The 13,296-nt window shown below is 57.8% G+C and overlaps 1 protein-coding gene across 1 annotated transcript; it reads left to right on the top strand.

Annotated features, from left to right (window-relative positions):
• The first annotated feature begins 2,552 nt into the window (after positions 1–2,552).
• Positions 2,553–10,935, top strand: Lfng (LFNG O-fucosylpeptide 3-beta-N-acetylglucosaminyltransferase). Its single transcript, XM_052754216.1, has 8 exons — positions 2,553–3,058; positions 7,348–7,396; positions 7,750–7,849; positions 7,968–8,121; positions 8,242–8,327; positions 8,644–8,809; positions 9,608–9,693; positions 9,823–10,935. The coding sequence occupies exons 1-8, from the start codon at positions 2,630–2,632 to the stop codon at positions 9,887–9,889; spliced, it is 1,137 nt and encodes a 378-aa protein (XP_052610176.1). The 5' UTR covers positions 2,553–2,629; the 3' UTR covers positions 9,890–10,935.
• The last annotated feature ends 2,361 nt before the right edge of the window (positions 10,936–13,296 follow it).

The raw sequence follows: 13,296 nt of genomic DNA, 5'->3' as shown, positions 1-13,296 counted from the left end.
ACCTGGTCAGGTGGGTGTGGAAGGCATGACTAATTCCTGTTTGTTCTCCTGCCCCTCACAGACCTGCCCACTAAAGAGCCTTGCCCTTGGCTTAAATTGAAGCCTTGCAGAAAGTTGTGGAAGGGGGGGGGGGGTCGGTAACGGGCTTGAGCTGTTGGGACATGAAGAAGACTGGGGGCAGGGGGCGGGAGCTAGGACTGCCACAAGACATGTGGATACCAGGAGAGCCTTGAATTCATAGGTGTCAGCAGGGAGCCATGGGATAGTCTATTCTGAGAGAGAGAGAGAGAGAGAGAGAGAGAGAGAGAGAGAGAGAGAGAGAGAGAGAGAGGCTGTGTAGACAAGGGGAGTGGGTGGGAGCTGCCAAGTGGTCCAGGAGAGAGAACTCAGGGAGAAACTTCATCCTAAGATATTTGGATAGCAGATAGACAGGGGTTGGTGATGGGAAAGGATCAGCCCCCGAGGCTGAAGCTGGAACTGGGATGGGTAGGTTAATGTTTGGAGGGCAGTCCACCAGATACCAGGTAGGACTTTTTCCTTCTTGTCCTTGGGGGACTGGGCTCTGGCAGATGGGGGAGGAGTTTATAGCAGGAGGTGACGCCATGGGAGACTTGTCACTGGGGCACAGCCAGCGCCATCTGCTTAGGCATCTGCTTACCAGAGGTGGTGTCTCCTAATTACCTGGGGGAGGGGGCCAGAAAGAGGCCTGGGAACCACTATAGCCCACTCCCTCCCACCGCAGAGGGCCAGTGTTGTCCCACGGGGCCCTCAAAGCAAATGGACCACAGATCCACTCCTGGGGCGGGTTGGGAGGGTGGTGGAGGAGCCTGGCTACACATCAATTCAATGTCATTTTATTTTATTTTTGAGATAGGGTCTCATGTAGCTCAGGTTGGGCTCAAATTCACTACTAGCCGAGGAAGATCTCTTATCTTCTGACTTCTGACCTCTTATGGGCATAGGTCATCATATCCGCTTTTATTTGGTGCTGGGATGGAACCGAGACTTCATGCATGCTAGGTAAGCACTCTACCAATTCTGCCGGCTGATACATCTCCAGCCCTTTTTCACACTAGCAGAGGCTGGCCTGATTTTCACTATGTAAGTCTTTAAACGCTCAGTGGTCCTCCTGTCTGTTGTTTGGGCTAACATGCCTGTCTTCAGAAAGTTTAAAGAAATTTACTTATTTATTTATTTATTTATTTATTTATTTATTTATTTATTTATTTTATTTTTCAAGGGCAGTTGTGTGTATGTTGCTCAGGCCAAACTGCACGTGTGGAGATCAGAGGACAACAAACTGTTAATTCTTTCCGACCATGTAGGTCCTGGGAAACAAACTCAAATCAGCAGCCCAGGCAGCGGTTGCCTTTACCCACTGAGCCATCTGACAAGCCCCTTCAGTAAGTCTTTTTAGAGTACCTGATCCAGTCTGGGATCCAGCCTACTGCCTTATGTTGACATTCTTAGAGAGTGTGGTATATAAATAACTACAAATGCCACTCCACTCTTAATTATAAGTGCTAGGGAATCGGCGACAGAAGAACAGCGGTTTATCCGTGGTGGCACGGCGGGCTCAGACTTCCTTTGGAGGGGGACATGGAAACTGAAGTCAACCAGACCCAGGGGCAGCCAGGCGGAGAGCCGCCCCCAGCTGCGCGCCGGGAAAATGCAGCGGGCTGGGACTCGGACCCTGATCCCACTCCGGGGACCCTCGGCCACTTCCGGACCCGCTGCCTCTCACTCTACCATCAGGCGCGCATTCCTGCCGCCCCCGCTCGTGCTGGGCGCAGGCAAGGCCCCCGCCCGTGGGAAGGGGGCCGTGTGCCGGGGAGGCGGGGCTGGGAGGGCGCACAGCTGGGTCACATCTGGTCGGAGTGCAGAGGAACCAAATGGAACAGAAGGTAGCCCTTCATCCGCGAGGGAAGGGGCGGCCTGAGTGTCTCCTCACCACAGGGCACCTGAGTTTTTCGGGGACCAACCCTCCCCATATAGCACAGGCCTGTTGGGGGGTAATGTAGAATTTGGCTACAAGTCCCTTCTCACCTGAACCTCAGGTCTACACCTAAGGCACAAGTGTCAGTAGGGGCAGCCCCAAACCAATCGCTCAAAGACACCCCACAGGCCACCACTTTGGCTCAGTCATCACGGTCCCCAGGGAAGGAAGCCCGCTCGGGGACAGGAAGTGCATAGCGAGAAGCTAAGGATGTCGCCTGCGGAGGAGCACGGGTCCTATCACCCAGGTCCCAGTGCCGGGGGTAGGGGTGGAGTGCGTCCCTCCACGTGCAGCCGTTGGTCAGCCTGGATGTCGCCCAGAGCAGCTCAGGAGGGTGACACGGCGCGGGCCGGACGTGCTCCTGCGTAAAGGGGGCTGGTGCTGTGGGTGCCCCAACTGGGTGTTCCCAGCCCCCCCTCCCCCCACCCTCCCCTCCCGTCTATGTCCCACGTGGGAGCTAGAGATCGCTCCAGAGGCTACGCCCTCAGGCTAGCAGCCAATAAGCGTGCGGGGGCGTGGCTGACAGGGGAGGTTTAAGAGCACTTGGAGCGAGAGGCGCGCAGCTGGACCGGGAGCCTCGGGCAGCCGGACCAGCTGGCACTGGGAGGGCACAACGTGGGGCCGCCGGCCACCATGCTCCAGCGCTGCGGCCGGCGCCTGCTGCTGGGGTTGGCGGGCGCGCTGCTAGCTTGCCTCCTGGTACTCACGGCCGACCCACCGCCGACCCCAGTACCAGCTGAGCGTGGACGGCGCGCACTGCGCAGCCTGGCCGGCTCCGCTGGGGCGGCTCTGGGTCCTGGGTCCAGGGCTCCCGCGGAGCCTGGAGCCCTCGCCCGCGAGGTGCACAGCCTGTCCGAATACTTCAGTCTACTCACCCGCGCGCGCAGAGACGCGGATCCACCGCCCGGGGTCGTTTCCCGCCCGGCCGACGGCCACTCGCGTCCCCCAGCCGAGGTCCTGTCTCCCCGCGACGTCTTCATCGCGGTCAAGACCACCAGAAAGTTTCACCGCGCGCGTCTCGACCTGTTGTTCGAGACCTGGATCTCGCGCCACAAGGAGATGGTGAGACCCCTCGCGGCCTGGGCAGGAGGATGGAGCAGGGATCACCCTCTGTCCATAGCGGCTCTGGCTGCATCAGTAGCTTTGGGTCTATCTGGGAATCGATGACACCAATCCGTCGTCCCATTCCATCCCTGTGTGGCTGCTGGGGCCCACTTTGCTTGCCTTACAGTCCTGGAAGTTTCCTCCGGTGTTACCAGGGTCACCCCAAGCCACATGCTTTAGGTCTGGATGAGTAGCCTCCAGCTTGGGGTTGGCCTGTGGCGCTTCCCCTAAACACTGGAGGGAATGGTCGTATTTGTTCCCAAACTTTTCCAAACAAATTGGCTCAGCTCCATCCTGGATCCCCTCCACTCTGAACTGACCCCCTTCTTCCTGATTAGAGGGGACTTCCCTTGAAAGTGAGGGAGGGGAAGGCGTAGCACCCCTGGACCAGATACAATGAAACAAATAGGGTGCTGGTCCTCCAGGCTTGTGCAGAATCCCGTCTTTAGTAGCTGAGCTCCCCCCACCCCAGTTAGCCATCAACTTCCTACTCGTAATAAAAAGACACACCCCACTTTGAAAATCTCCCTGGAGGCTACAGCAGGACAGTTGGGGCGGGGAGAGCGGAGTGCACTCCAAGTGTGTGTGGGGAGGGCGCGGGGAGAGCGGAGTGCACTCCAAGTGTGTGTGGGGAGGGCGCGGGGAGAGCGGAGTGCACTCCAAGTGTGTGGGGAGGGCGCGGGGAGAGCGGAGTGCACTCCAAGTGTGTGTGGGGAGGGCGCGGGGAGAGCGGAGTGCACTCCAAGTGTGTGTGTGGGGGGGGGCGGGTATTTGGTGTGAAGATGAAGGCTCATTTTCCTTCCTGCTCCAGCCCCAGGGAGCCAGGGCCATCAAGCTTGGCTAGGCTCTGTTTTAGGACGGAGTAGAGGTTAAGAGGACAGGCTCCTATCTAGTCTTGGTCAGAGAGGGGCCCTGAGAACCCCACGGCAGCCTCCTGAGAATGAGGCGTCCCTTTCCCAGGGGCTCAGCAGGCCTTCGGGAGGGGGCAGCGGGGGCCGTGGGTTTTGTTTGGCTGCCTTGCCGTTAGGATTCCCAGCGCTAGGCTGCTCTCACGCCGGCCCCTTGGGCAAGGCAACAAAGCCCTTTTCTCCAGCCGAGAAAGGCGTCGGCCTCTTGTGTTCAGCTATGCGCTCCATGGGAACCGTTGGCTGGCGTGCTGGCCACTCAGGTTGCCTGGCGATGAGGGGGCCTCTGTGTCCTACCCCCAACCCTGAATGACAGCCTTCGTAGGGCACGATCTCTGAGCCAGGGCACCCCCCACCCCCACATTCAGCCTTGCTGCTGTGTGATATTGGATAGCGTCTATCCCCCTCTGGGCCACCACCAGTTCTGAGAAACTCTCATTTTGGGATTCGGGGGCTTTCTCTGGCAAAGAGGACTCAGAAAAAAAAAAAATCTCAGTTGGGCTATGCAGTCTGGAGAAAAGCCTAGGGTCTCTTTGGACCTCAGTCTTTTGCTCTCTGAAAGGGAAATAATTGTCTTTCTACTAAGATATTATAAAGTGGACTATATAACTTTGGAGGCTTGTGATGATCCCAGAAATCATTCAGAGTAAGAATCCCCTCTACCCAGAAAAGGCTGGATTTATTTATCCCCATGGTCAGCTCATGTGCACATGGCAAACAAAACCCCTCTTCTTTCAGTATGCTGTGGGCAAGGGTCATTGGAACCTGTAGTCAAGGGCAGACTCTCCAGTCTGTTCAGGGCAGCTGCAGTCTGATGGAAGGTGGAATGAATGGGAAGAAGGCTTCCTGGAGGAGGAGGAGGAGGAGGAGGAGGAGGAGGAGGAGGAGGAGGAGGAGGAGGAGCGTCCATCTGAACCAGAGTCCTATGGCCCAGGAAAGGCAGTCTTGGCATCGAGCATGATTGTGGGGTTGTACAAAAAAGCAGACAACCTTCGGAGAGGTGGAGAAGCTGGTCAGTGGGGGGACAGGCGGGGACGCCTGGCCTCTGGCCCGCTTGCTCCTCCCCCACCACTAAGGAGTGCGCCAGGCTGCAGGCTGCCACCGCCACAGCCACAATGGCTGGGGCAGAACTTGGCATCCTGTGTTTCTTTGAATCTCGGCTCCAGGAACAATGCTGCTTCCTGTGTGTCTCTCCCCCACCCCCTTGCTGGCCCTCACCAGTTCTCCTGCCCTCACTGACCTGATGGTCCTCCTTCGGGGAAGTTTGGGGTGGGGGGCACTGGGACATGTGGGTCCCTGGAAGGCATTACTTCTTCCTGAGGTGGTCACAGGTTGGTGTCCTCTCTGGTCTCTTTGCTGTGTGCCAGGGAGAAGATGGTACCCACCTCCCAGGGACACTAGGAAGAGTCCCTAGAACCTGGCTCTGGCTCTGCACAGGCAGGCTGTGTTGTACCCACTTTACAGTGTTTCTGGGGGCCAAGTGATACCCACAGGTGCATCCCCTGCCCCCTCCTCTTCTGATTGCCCTGTATTGGGGAGACAGCAGGCGGAGCACCCACATACCCCACAGCTCCGCCTCTCAAAGACTGGCGGGCCTCCTGCAAATCCCCCCCCTCCCGGCAAATGAACAAAGGTAACTTTAATCTCCGTAGCCTTGGGCTGGGTTTTCAGGACACCATCGAAGCGCGGGAGAACAGGCCTCTCTCTTGATCTCATTAAGAAAGCATTTTCCTTTTAATCCAGCAGCAGCGTCTGCACAGGCCGGCCCGCTGCACCTCCCACGGCATTCCTGGGCTGAGATGCTGGGGTGCAAGGGGGGGGGGAGACTGGGTGCGAGTCTGTGCGTGTGGGCTGCCCCGGGTGTCTGCAGAGCCCTGGAAGGAGGTGCATGCTTGCAGATGATATAGGTCTCACCTTTTGTTCTTCTACCCGGGCCTCACTGGACTGGAGTCAGCATCTGGGCATTTGGTCAACCTGTGCAAAGAACTAGGGCTGCTCAGGGCATGGTGTGCCACCCCTTCAGGCCAGGGGTAGTTATTGCCTTGAGTAGCTGAGTACGTGCTGACCTCCAGGCTTGCACACACCCGGGTTTCCTTGGGACCCTTTTGTGCACAAAAGGCAAGTGAAGATTGGTGAGTGGGTGGGTGGCGGACTGCTGCCTCTGCTGTGAGCATCCCCCACCCGCCCCGGGGTTGCACTCTGCAATGCCAGGGTGCGGCAGGCGGCACGCGCTGGGCGGGCCGGCGGAGGAAGGAACATTCCTTCCCGTGTGCTGACGGGCCCAGGCGGGCGCCGGCAGCTCCTGGCCCCGCCCCGGCGCCCCCCTCCTCTTCCGCAGAGTAATCCTGGCAGGGGGTGGCCCGGTGCCGGGCCAGGTGGAATCTTGGCTGTGGCCTTGGGCAAGGCTTCAGTGAGCAGGGAAGAGTGTTCCTCTTCTAAGCTGGGCTGACTTCTCTGATGCCCTACTGTGGGCCTGGGAACACGAGTCCTTTTCTGCCACCACCGCCGCCGCCGCCGCCGCTGCCACCACTGTGACTACCAGTGACCTCTCAGAACCTGTCTGGCTGCTGTGGCTGGGGGAACCTGCCCTATAGGGCACAGCAGGAGGTCCAGGCCAGAGTACTGCATGGCCAATGGCCTTACCCATCCATACCCCGTGTACAGGACCTCTTACCCAGCCGGTCCAGTTAACCAGGCCAGCTGTATGGAAATGACAGCCGGGCCACTCCTGCTTAACTCGGCAGAGTTAAGGCTGGCCCGGCTCAGGACAAAGCTGGCGGACAATGGCTGGTGATTCATCCTCCCTGCGGGGCTCTTTGTCTGCCAGGGCTTGGCAGCAGCCCAGCAGAGGCCTTTGTCCCCGACCCGAGTGAGTGAGGCTCAGCTTCCCAAAGCCGACCTCCTCCCCCTGTCCCCCACCCCCTCCCACAGCTCGGAAAGCCCGCAGGCTGGGCGGGCAGGCAGGCTGTGTCAATAAGGGTGTGTGCCCCGCCAGGTGCACAAGTTGGCGGGAGAGTGAGCTGCAGCCCGTTTACCTGGCTGGTGGGTGGGGCACCCCACCTGGCTCGTGCCTCCCAGCTGCCTGTGGTGACCTTGGGCCCAGCTGTCTTGAGGTTGGGGAGTGAGTCCCCCTCCCCCGACAGCCCAGCTGCCACTCACCCTGGACGCTGGAGCACACACTATGTGCAGTGGAGAATTCAGGCGGTTGTGTGGCATCGGGGGTGGGGGGTGTGGGGGTGTAGAGGAGTGTAGGCCTACAGCTGAGGGCACTCCAGGGTGCCTTGGCTGTGGCTCTAGTGGGGGACTTGGAGTTGCAAGCTCAGGTCCTATCTTTTCTTCCAGACATTCATCTTCACCGATGGGGAGGACGAAGTTCTGGCCAAGCTCACAGGTGTGTCCCAGGCTTGGGGAGGGCAGAGGTGGGCTAGTCCTAAGCAACTTCTTCCCCTGAGGCACTCTGGGGCTCAGAGGTCACCAGTTGCTCCGCTGGTTTGCTTCATGCCCTGCCCCACCACTCCCAGGCCCCCGATTCTTATGCAGAGGAGCCCCTTTCAATCCTCTGGGGACTCTTTGAGTCCTGCAGGCAGCAACAGGTGGCCGGTACTGGGGAAAAGCTGGCTGAATGAATGGGCAGGGGCGGCCACCCCGGGGAGGAGGGTGGGTTGGGGGTAAGGTCTGAGGCAGTTGGAAAAGCGCCTACTGTTTGTGCTGCCCAGGCCTGCTCACACCCTCCCCTGTCCACAGGCAATGTGGTACTCACAAACTGCTCGGCGGCCCACAGCCGCCAGGCTCTGTCCTGCAAGATGGCTGTGGAGTATGACCATTTCATTGAGTCAGGAAAGAAGTGAGTTCCTCCCTTTCCCGCCGTGCCCCGTCCATGCCCCTTCCCTGGCAGCCTGGCAGTCCTCACGCCCCCCCCCCCCCTGGCTGCAGTCCCTGACCGCATCCTCCCTTGTGCCTAGGTGGTTCTGCCACGTGGACGATGACAATTACGTCAACCTCAGGGCGCTGCTGCGGCTGCTGGCCAGCTATCCCCACACCCAAGACGTGTACATTGGCAAACCCAGTCTGGACCGGCCCATCCAGGCCACAGAACGGATCAGCGAGCACAAAGTGGTGAGTGTCTCCCATCATGTCTCGGCTGCACACACCCTGAGGAGTTAGGGAGGGGCCGAGCCACCTCTGCAACCTGGTGGAATCCAGGAGTCTCATGGCAACCATTTCTCCCCCCCCCAGCGGCCTGTTCACTTTTGGTTTGCCACCGGAGGAGCTGGCTTCTGTATCAGCCGAGGGCTAGCCCTAAAGATGGGCCCGTGGGCTAGGTGAGTGCCCCCTGCACATGGAAGACCACCCACACAGCAGGGTGTTCGTTCGTGGTCCTGGGTGCCCCATTGCAGGGCCTGGCTCGGGCCATCCTCTCTCAGCTGCCCACTCCTCTCCATTAGGTGTCCAAACGTGTTCACAGCCATGCCCCCTACCTCTGCCCTGGCTGGAGCACCCTTGGGTGAAACCATTTGGCATGGAAGAATTATAGTTCATAGAGGGAGGGAGCCCAGTCTGGCAAGGTCTTGTCTGCCCTCTCCCCAGCTGCCGGCTTCAGCCTCTGCTCACTGTCCCCTGGGCCCTTCCCTTTTGCAGCGGGGGACACTTCATGAGCACAGCTGAGCGCATAAGGCTCCCCGATGACTGCACCATTGGCTATATTGTGGAAGCCCTGTTGGGGGTGCCCCTCATCCGGAGTGGCCTCTTCCATTCCCACCTGGAGAATCTGCAGCAGGTGCCCACCACCGAGCTCCATGAGCAGGTATGCGTGCACCCCTGGGTGGCCAAGGAGAGACGTCAACAGGGACAGAAGGGCCCGAGGAAGGGACAGTCCTTATGGATGTGTTTCGGTTTGTTGAGACAGGGTTTCACTATGTAGCCCAAGCTATCCTTGAACGGGTGATCCTCTTGCTTCGGCCTCCCATATGCTGAGATTCAGGTCGTGTGCCACCACACCTGGCTCAGAGTCATTTTTAGGGATGTGTGTGATGTTTTCATTTCTTTGTTTATTTACTCAGAGATGGGCCTCATGTATTCCAGGCTAGCCTTGAAGTTGATGGGTAGTTGAGGAGGGCCTTGAATTCATTCCTTAGTCTCCTGTCTCAGTCTCCCTGGGCTGGGATCACAGATGTGCATCACCACACCCAGGTTATGAAGTGCTGGGAAAGGAACCGAGGGCTTTGTGCGGGCTAGACAAGCATCTCCCAACTGGGTTACATCTCAATACAGGGTCACTGTTTTAAATGGGGGCGTCAGAGACAGCCTGTTTTCAGGTGTCACAATCTATACCGAGCTGCTGGCCCAGAGCTGGGAGCTATAGCTCACTCGCCTACACATGAGGCCACCCCAGTTTAATAGTGAAAGAGCCTCTTAAATCCCTGATCTTGTCCTTTGAGGGGACACACCTGCTCCGTCTCGTTCGTGGTTGTAGTCCTCACCCTGGACTTCATCCCCGGGTGGGTAGAGCAGGTGTCCTTGGTCCAAGGAGAGCAGAGGGAATAGCCAGCCAGCCAGCCAGAAATGCCACCCCTCCAGCCTCACTCTATTGCTCCCAATACAGGTGACCCTGAGCTATGGCATGTTTGAAAACAAGCGAAACGCAGTGCATATCAAGGGACCCTTCCCAGTGGAGGCTGACCCATCCAGGTAAGGGCTTGCAGAGGGTCACCAAATACTCCTCAGCATCCGGATTACATAGAGGGACCCCCAGGAACTCCACCTGGGTACATGGCACCCTCACCCTACACAGACCAGTCTTCTGCTCTATCCCTACAGGTTCCGCTCTATCCATTGCCACCTGTACCCGGACACACCCTGGTGTCCCCACACCACCATCTTCTAGCAGCCGTGGCTGAGACCCTGTCCCTGGGCGCCCCTGGTATCCAAAGGGCCCAGGGACCCCTGTTGTGTGTCCTGACCTTGGTGTACGAGGCTCTTCAGGGCTGTGTGTATGTGTGTGTGTCTATATTTGTGTGTTTGTGTGGTGTGCCCACCCATGTTGCAGACTGCTGGGCAGTCGTGTTCTTCAGGGAGTGGTCTGTCTGTCCCTAACTGTCTTTTCTACACTCTGAGAGCCACTCTGAGGGCAGTTCTGTGTTTGGATCTCTGCGGAGGGGAAGGGAGAGAGGCCTCAGGGCTCCCCCCAGGGGTACACAGGTGCTGTCGTATAGCACAGTCTCTAAGTTGGGGTGCCAGCATCTACCCGGAACCTTCCCTGTCAGCTGAGCCATGCCCAGTGCTAGGGAAGCTGGCTAGGTAGTAAAAGACCTGGGCTCCTCCTTGGACCTGCACCCCACCAGAGGCCATTCAGGTGAATGGTGCCTCCCTCTCTACCCTCCAGAGTGGGGGGTGAAGTCTCCAGCCCCATCCTGTCCCTTGAGGTCCTGTCTTTGTCTCCCACACCAGGGGGCTCAGAGCTGTGAATTTTATCTCCTCTCCAAAGTAGAGAGAAAGTCGCCCATAGTGGGTGTGCCTGTAAATATTGTGACAGTATTTTTTTACTGTGCTGTTTCGTGAGAAGGGAGGGGTGGGTCTGCAGGGAGGGGGGGTTGTTTTCCTGGGTGGGCTGGAGAGGGTCTTATTTTATCTTTTCTGTGGATCAGAAAAAAGCAGAGGCCAAACAGGCTTGGTCTTTGGAAAGCTGGACCGTGAATGTCTTAGAACTGTATTTATGCCTTCCAGTATCTGGAATCCTGCTACCCCCCACCATCCTCCCCAGCACCCCAAGCCTCACCTCACCCCACCCCTACCCCATGGGCTATGTTCTATGTTCTTTTTTACAAAGACCTTAGCTAGGCATGCTAATGATAAGGGAAAAGCTCTCAGGGAATTGATGTGTTGTTGCCATGGCGACGTCCTTCCTCTGAATAAAGGTGCTCTTTGCAGCAACCCGCGGGGCCTCAGTCTTGCTTGGGAGTTGGGTCTAAGCCACCTGTCAATCAAGGTAACTCCGGGGGACACTCAGATGAGGGAAGAGAAAGCTGGCTCATGCCATGGAGAAGGTAGTCAGTAGGAATCCTACCAGCCGACTACTGAGAAGGGAAACTTGGTGTTAAAAGAGGTAAAGTGTGACCAGCTCTGTGTAGGTGGGTGGGCACCATGCTGGGAGGTGAGGGCTGGGCAGGGCTGAGGGAGGTATCTGCTTGCTCAGGTCATGGTGCCATTGTTAGCATCACGTGTGACAGCTAGGAGGGCAGGCCTTCCTACAGGAGGGACAGTGGCTACTGTGGGTTGCCCAGAGACCCATTTTACAGACAGGGAAATTGAGGCTCCAAGCAGCTTAATTCAGGATGTACTAGGTCGGGCAGCCAGGCTGGCAGCCCTTAGATCTCGGTGACCTATTAACCCTGCCGACACTGCCTAGCCTCTGATCTGTCGTGAGATGTTTGGAGGTAGCCTCTGGGGATGGGCAGTATCCAGGCTGGGCACCAGTGGAGGTGGTGAGGGCTCAGATCTTTCTGAGGCTCTTCAGGGGCCTTCCTCAAATCCAGCCATGAAGGGTAGGGAGGGAGGGTGGCTGAGCAGGGGGATCCCCACCCTACCCCCTTCCTGTGGTCTCTTTGCTTCCTCTTCTTTACAATGTCACTTTTCGGGACTGGCCGGGTGGTGCTGGCCATCTATTGCCCCTCTGCAGGTGCCTGCCTGCTCTGACCTGACTCCAGTCTCACCTGGAGCTCACGACCTGCCACCTCTGTGTCCTCTGTCTCCTCCTCTCCCCTGCCCCTCCCTGCTCCACCAAACACTGATCACAATCACTCAGCACCCGGAAGTGCGGCTGGGCATGGCCCTTGCTGGTAACTGCTCGGTAACTGCTCTTGTATTTCGGGGCAACTGGCCAGGGCCTGACCCCACCTTGGCCCTGCAATTTGGCTTTTTAAGGCCTGAGGCAGCTGCCTGCAGATTTTTGGAGTAGGGGATGGGGAAAGCGTTCCCTCAGTGGGGGCCATTGTCTTCGGCACACAGTGCCTGGTGACAGTGGCTGGGGCCCCACTTATGGATGAGGAAGCTGACATTTGCTAGGGGGTGGGAAGGTCATGGTGGAACAGTCTGCACACAGGCCGTGGGCCTCCTTCCTGCCTGGTGAGTCAGAGGCCTGTTGCCCTCTGCCCTGGTCTTCACACAGCCTTCTGCAGATGGCATCAGCCTCCCCACTGAGCTGGAGGGCACCATGACCACACTGGCTTCACAGGCATGGAGTTGGGGCCCCAGCCAGGGATAGCGTTTCCACTGGAACTGGAGGCAAAGGGCTTCATCATGGCAGGTCCAAATGCCCTCGATCCTGGAGGGACAGACGAGCAGCAAGGAGCAGGGTGGAGCCAGTGAGGTGGAAGAAGTCGTTAACCTTAGTGTTCGAGAGGCTGAGGCAGGAGCATCATGAGATCAGGGCTAGCTTGGGCTACAAAGTGAGGTCTTATTCAAAACATCACCTGAGAAACCAGAGCCAAGTGGGAAGGGGCCCAGGGAGGGCATAGCCTCAACTACTTCTTCCAGGTGTAAGGTTATTCCTCAGAAGGGAAGCAAGCCGACCTCTTTTTTTTTTTTTTTTTTTTTTTTTTTTTCATATTCTGGGTGGGGGTTTCCAAGACAGTGTTTCTCTGTGTATCCCTGGCTGTCCTGGAACTCTCACTGTAGACCAGGCTGGCCTCGAACTCAGTTCTGCCTGCCTCTCCTGGGATTAAAGGCGTGCCTCACCACCAGCTGCAAGCTGACTTCTGACGCCTACTTCCATGGGGGTCTGAGCAAGGGCCCTCCGCTTAGGTCAACTACTCAGGCAGGGAGGGCACTCATCTTCTCCCCCAGGGGCATTGGGGGTACATCCTTGCCACTAACTCATAACCCAGGCTAAGAGCACCAGAAGGGGCCCAGTCAGGTGTGCTGTCCCAAACCACCCATCACCAGAGGGCTTTCAAAAGTAAAACTTGGAGCCAGGTATCCTGGTGGCTCATGCTTGTTATCTCTGCACTTGGGAGACAGAGGCAGGAGGGCTGCAAGAGTTCAAGGCCAGCCTGGGCTACCTGCAGAATGATGCCCCCCACTCCAATAAGAGTAGAATTGCACTAGCAAGCGATAGGGTGTCAGGAAGGGTGCAGAAGGCAGCCTCAGCCCCCAGCTTCCTCTCTCAGGGTGAGTGGTAGGAGCAGTGGTCAGGACTAGCTGAGCTGGGTCTGGGGGAGGGCTGCAGGGTGGGGCTGAAGTTTTCAACTTCCCTCTCTGAACTTCCCTCCCCTCTGGGGTCAGCAGGGCTGACTT

The sequence above is a fragment of the Peromyscus californicus genome, unplaced genomic scaffold (assembly GCF_007827085.1).
Source record: "Peromyscus californicus insignis strain IS unplaced genomic scaffold, ASM782708v3 Scaffold_2__1_contigs__length_46816999, whole genome shotgun sequence".
NCBI lineage: Eukaryota > Metazoa > Chordata > Mammalia > Rodentia > Cricetidae > Peromyscus > Peromyscus californicus.
The sequence above is the reverse complement of the archived record's forward strand: the minus strand, read 5'-3'. Positions and strand labels throughout refer to the sequence as shown.

What these genes read in the sequence shown, in the direction of transcription:
- Lfng (XM_052754216.1), top strand. Translation starts at nt 2,630, where the DNA reads ATGCTCCAGCGCTGCGGCCGGCGCCTGCTGCTGGGGTTGGCGGGCGCG. An exon ending in GGATCAGCGAGCACAAAGTG is followed by an intron (nt 8,122 to 8,241) that starts GTGAGTGTCTCC and finishes TCCCCCCCCCAG; the next exon opens with CGGCCTGTTCACTTTTGGTT. An exon ending in CCACCGAGCTCCATGAGCAG is followed by an intron (nt 8,810 to 9,607) that starts GTATGCGTGCAC and finishes CTCCCAATACAG; the next exon opens with GTGACCCTGAGCTATGGCAT.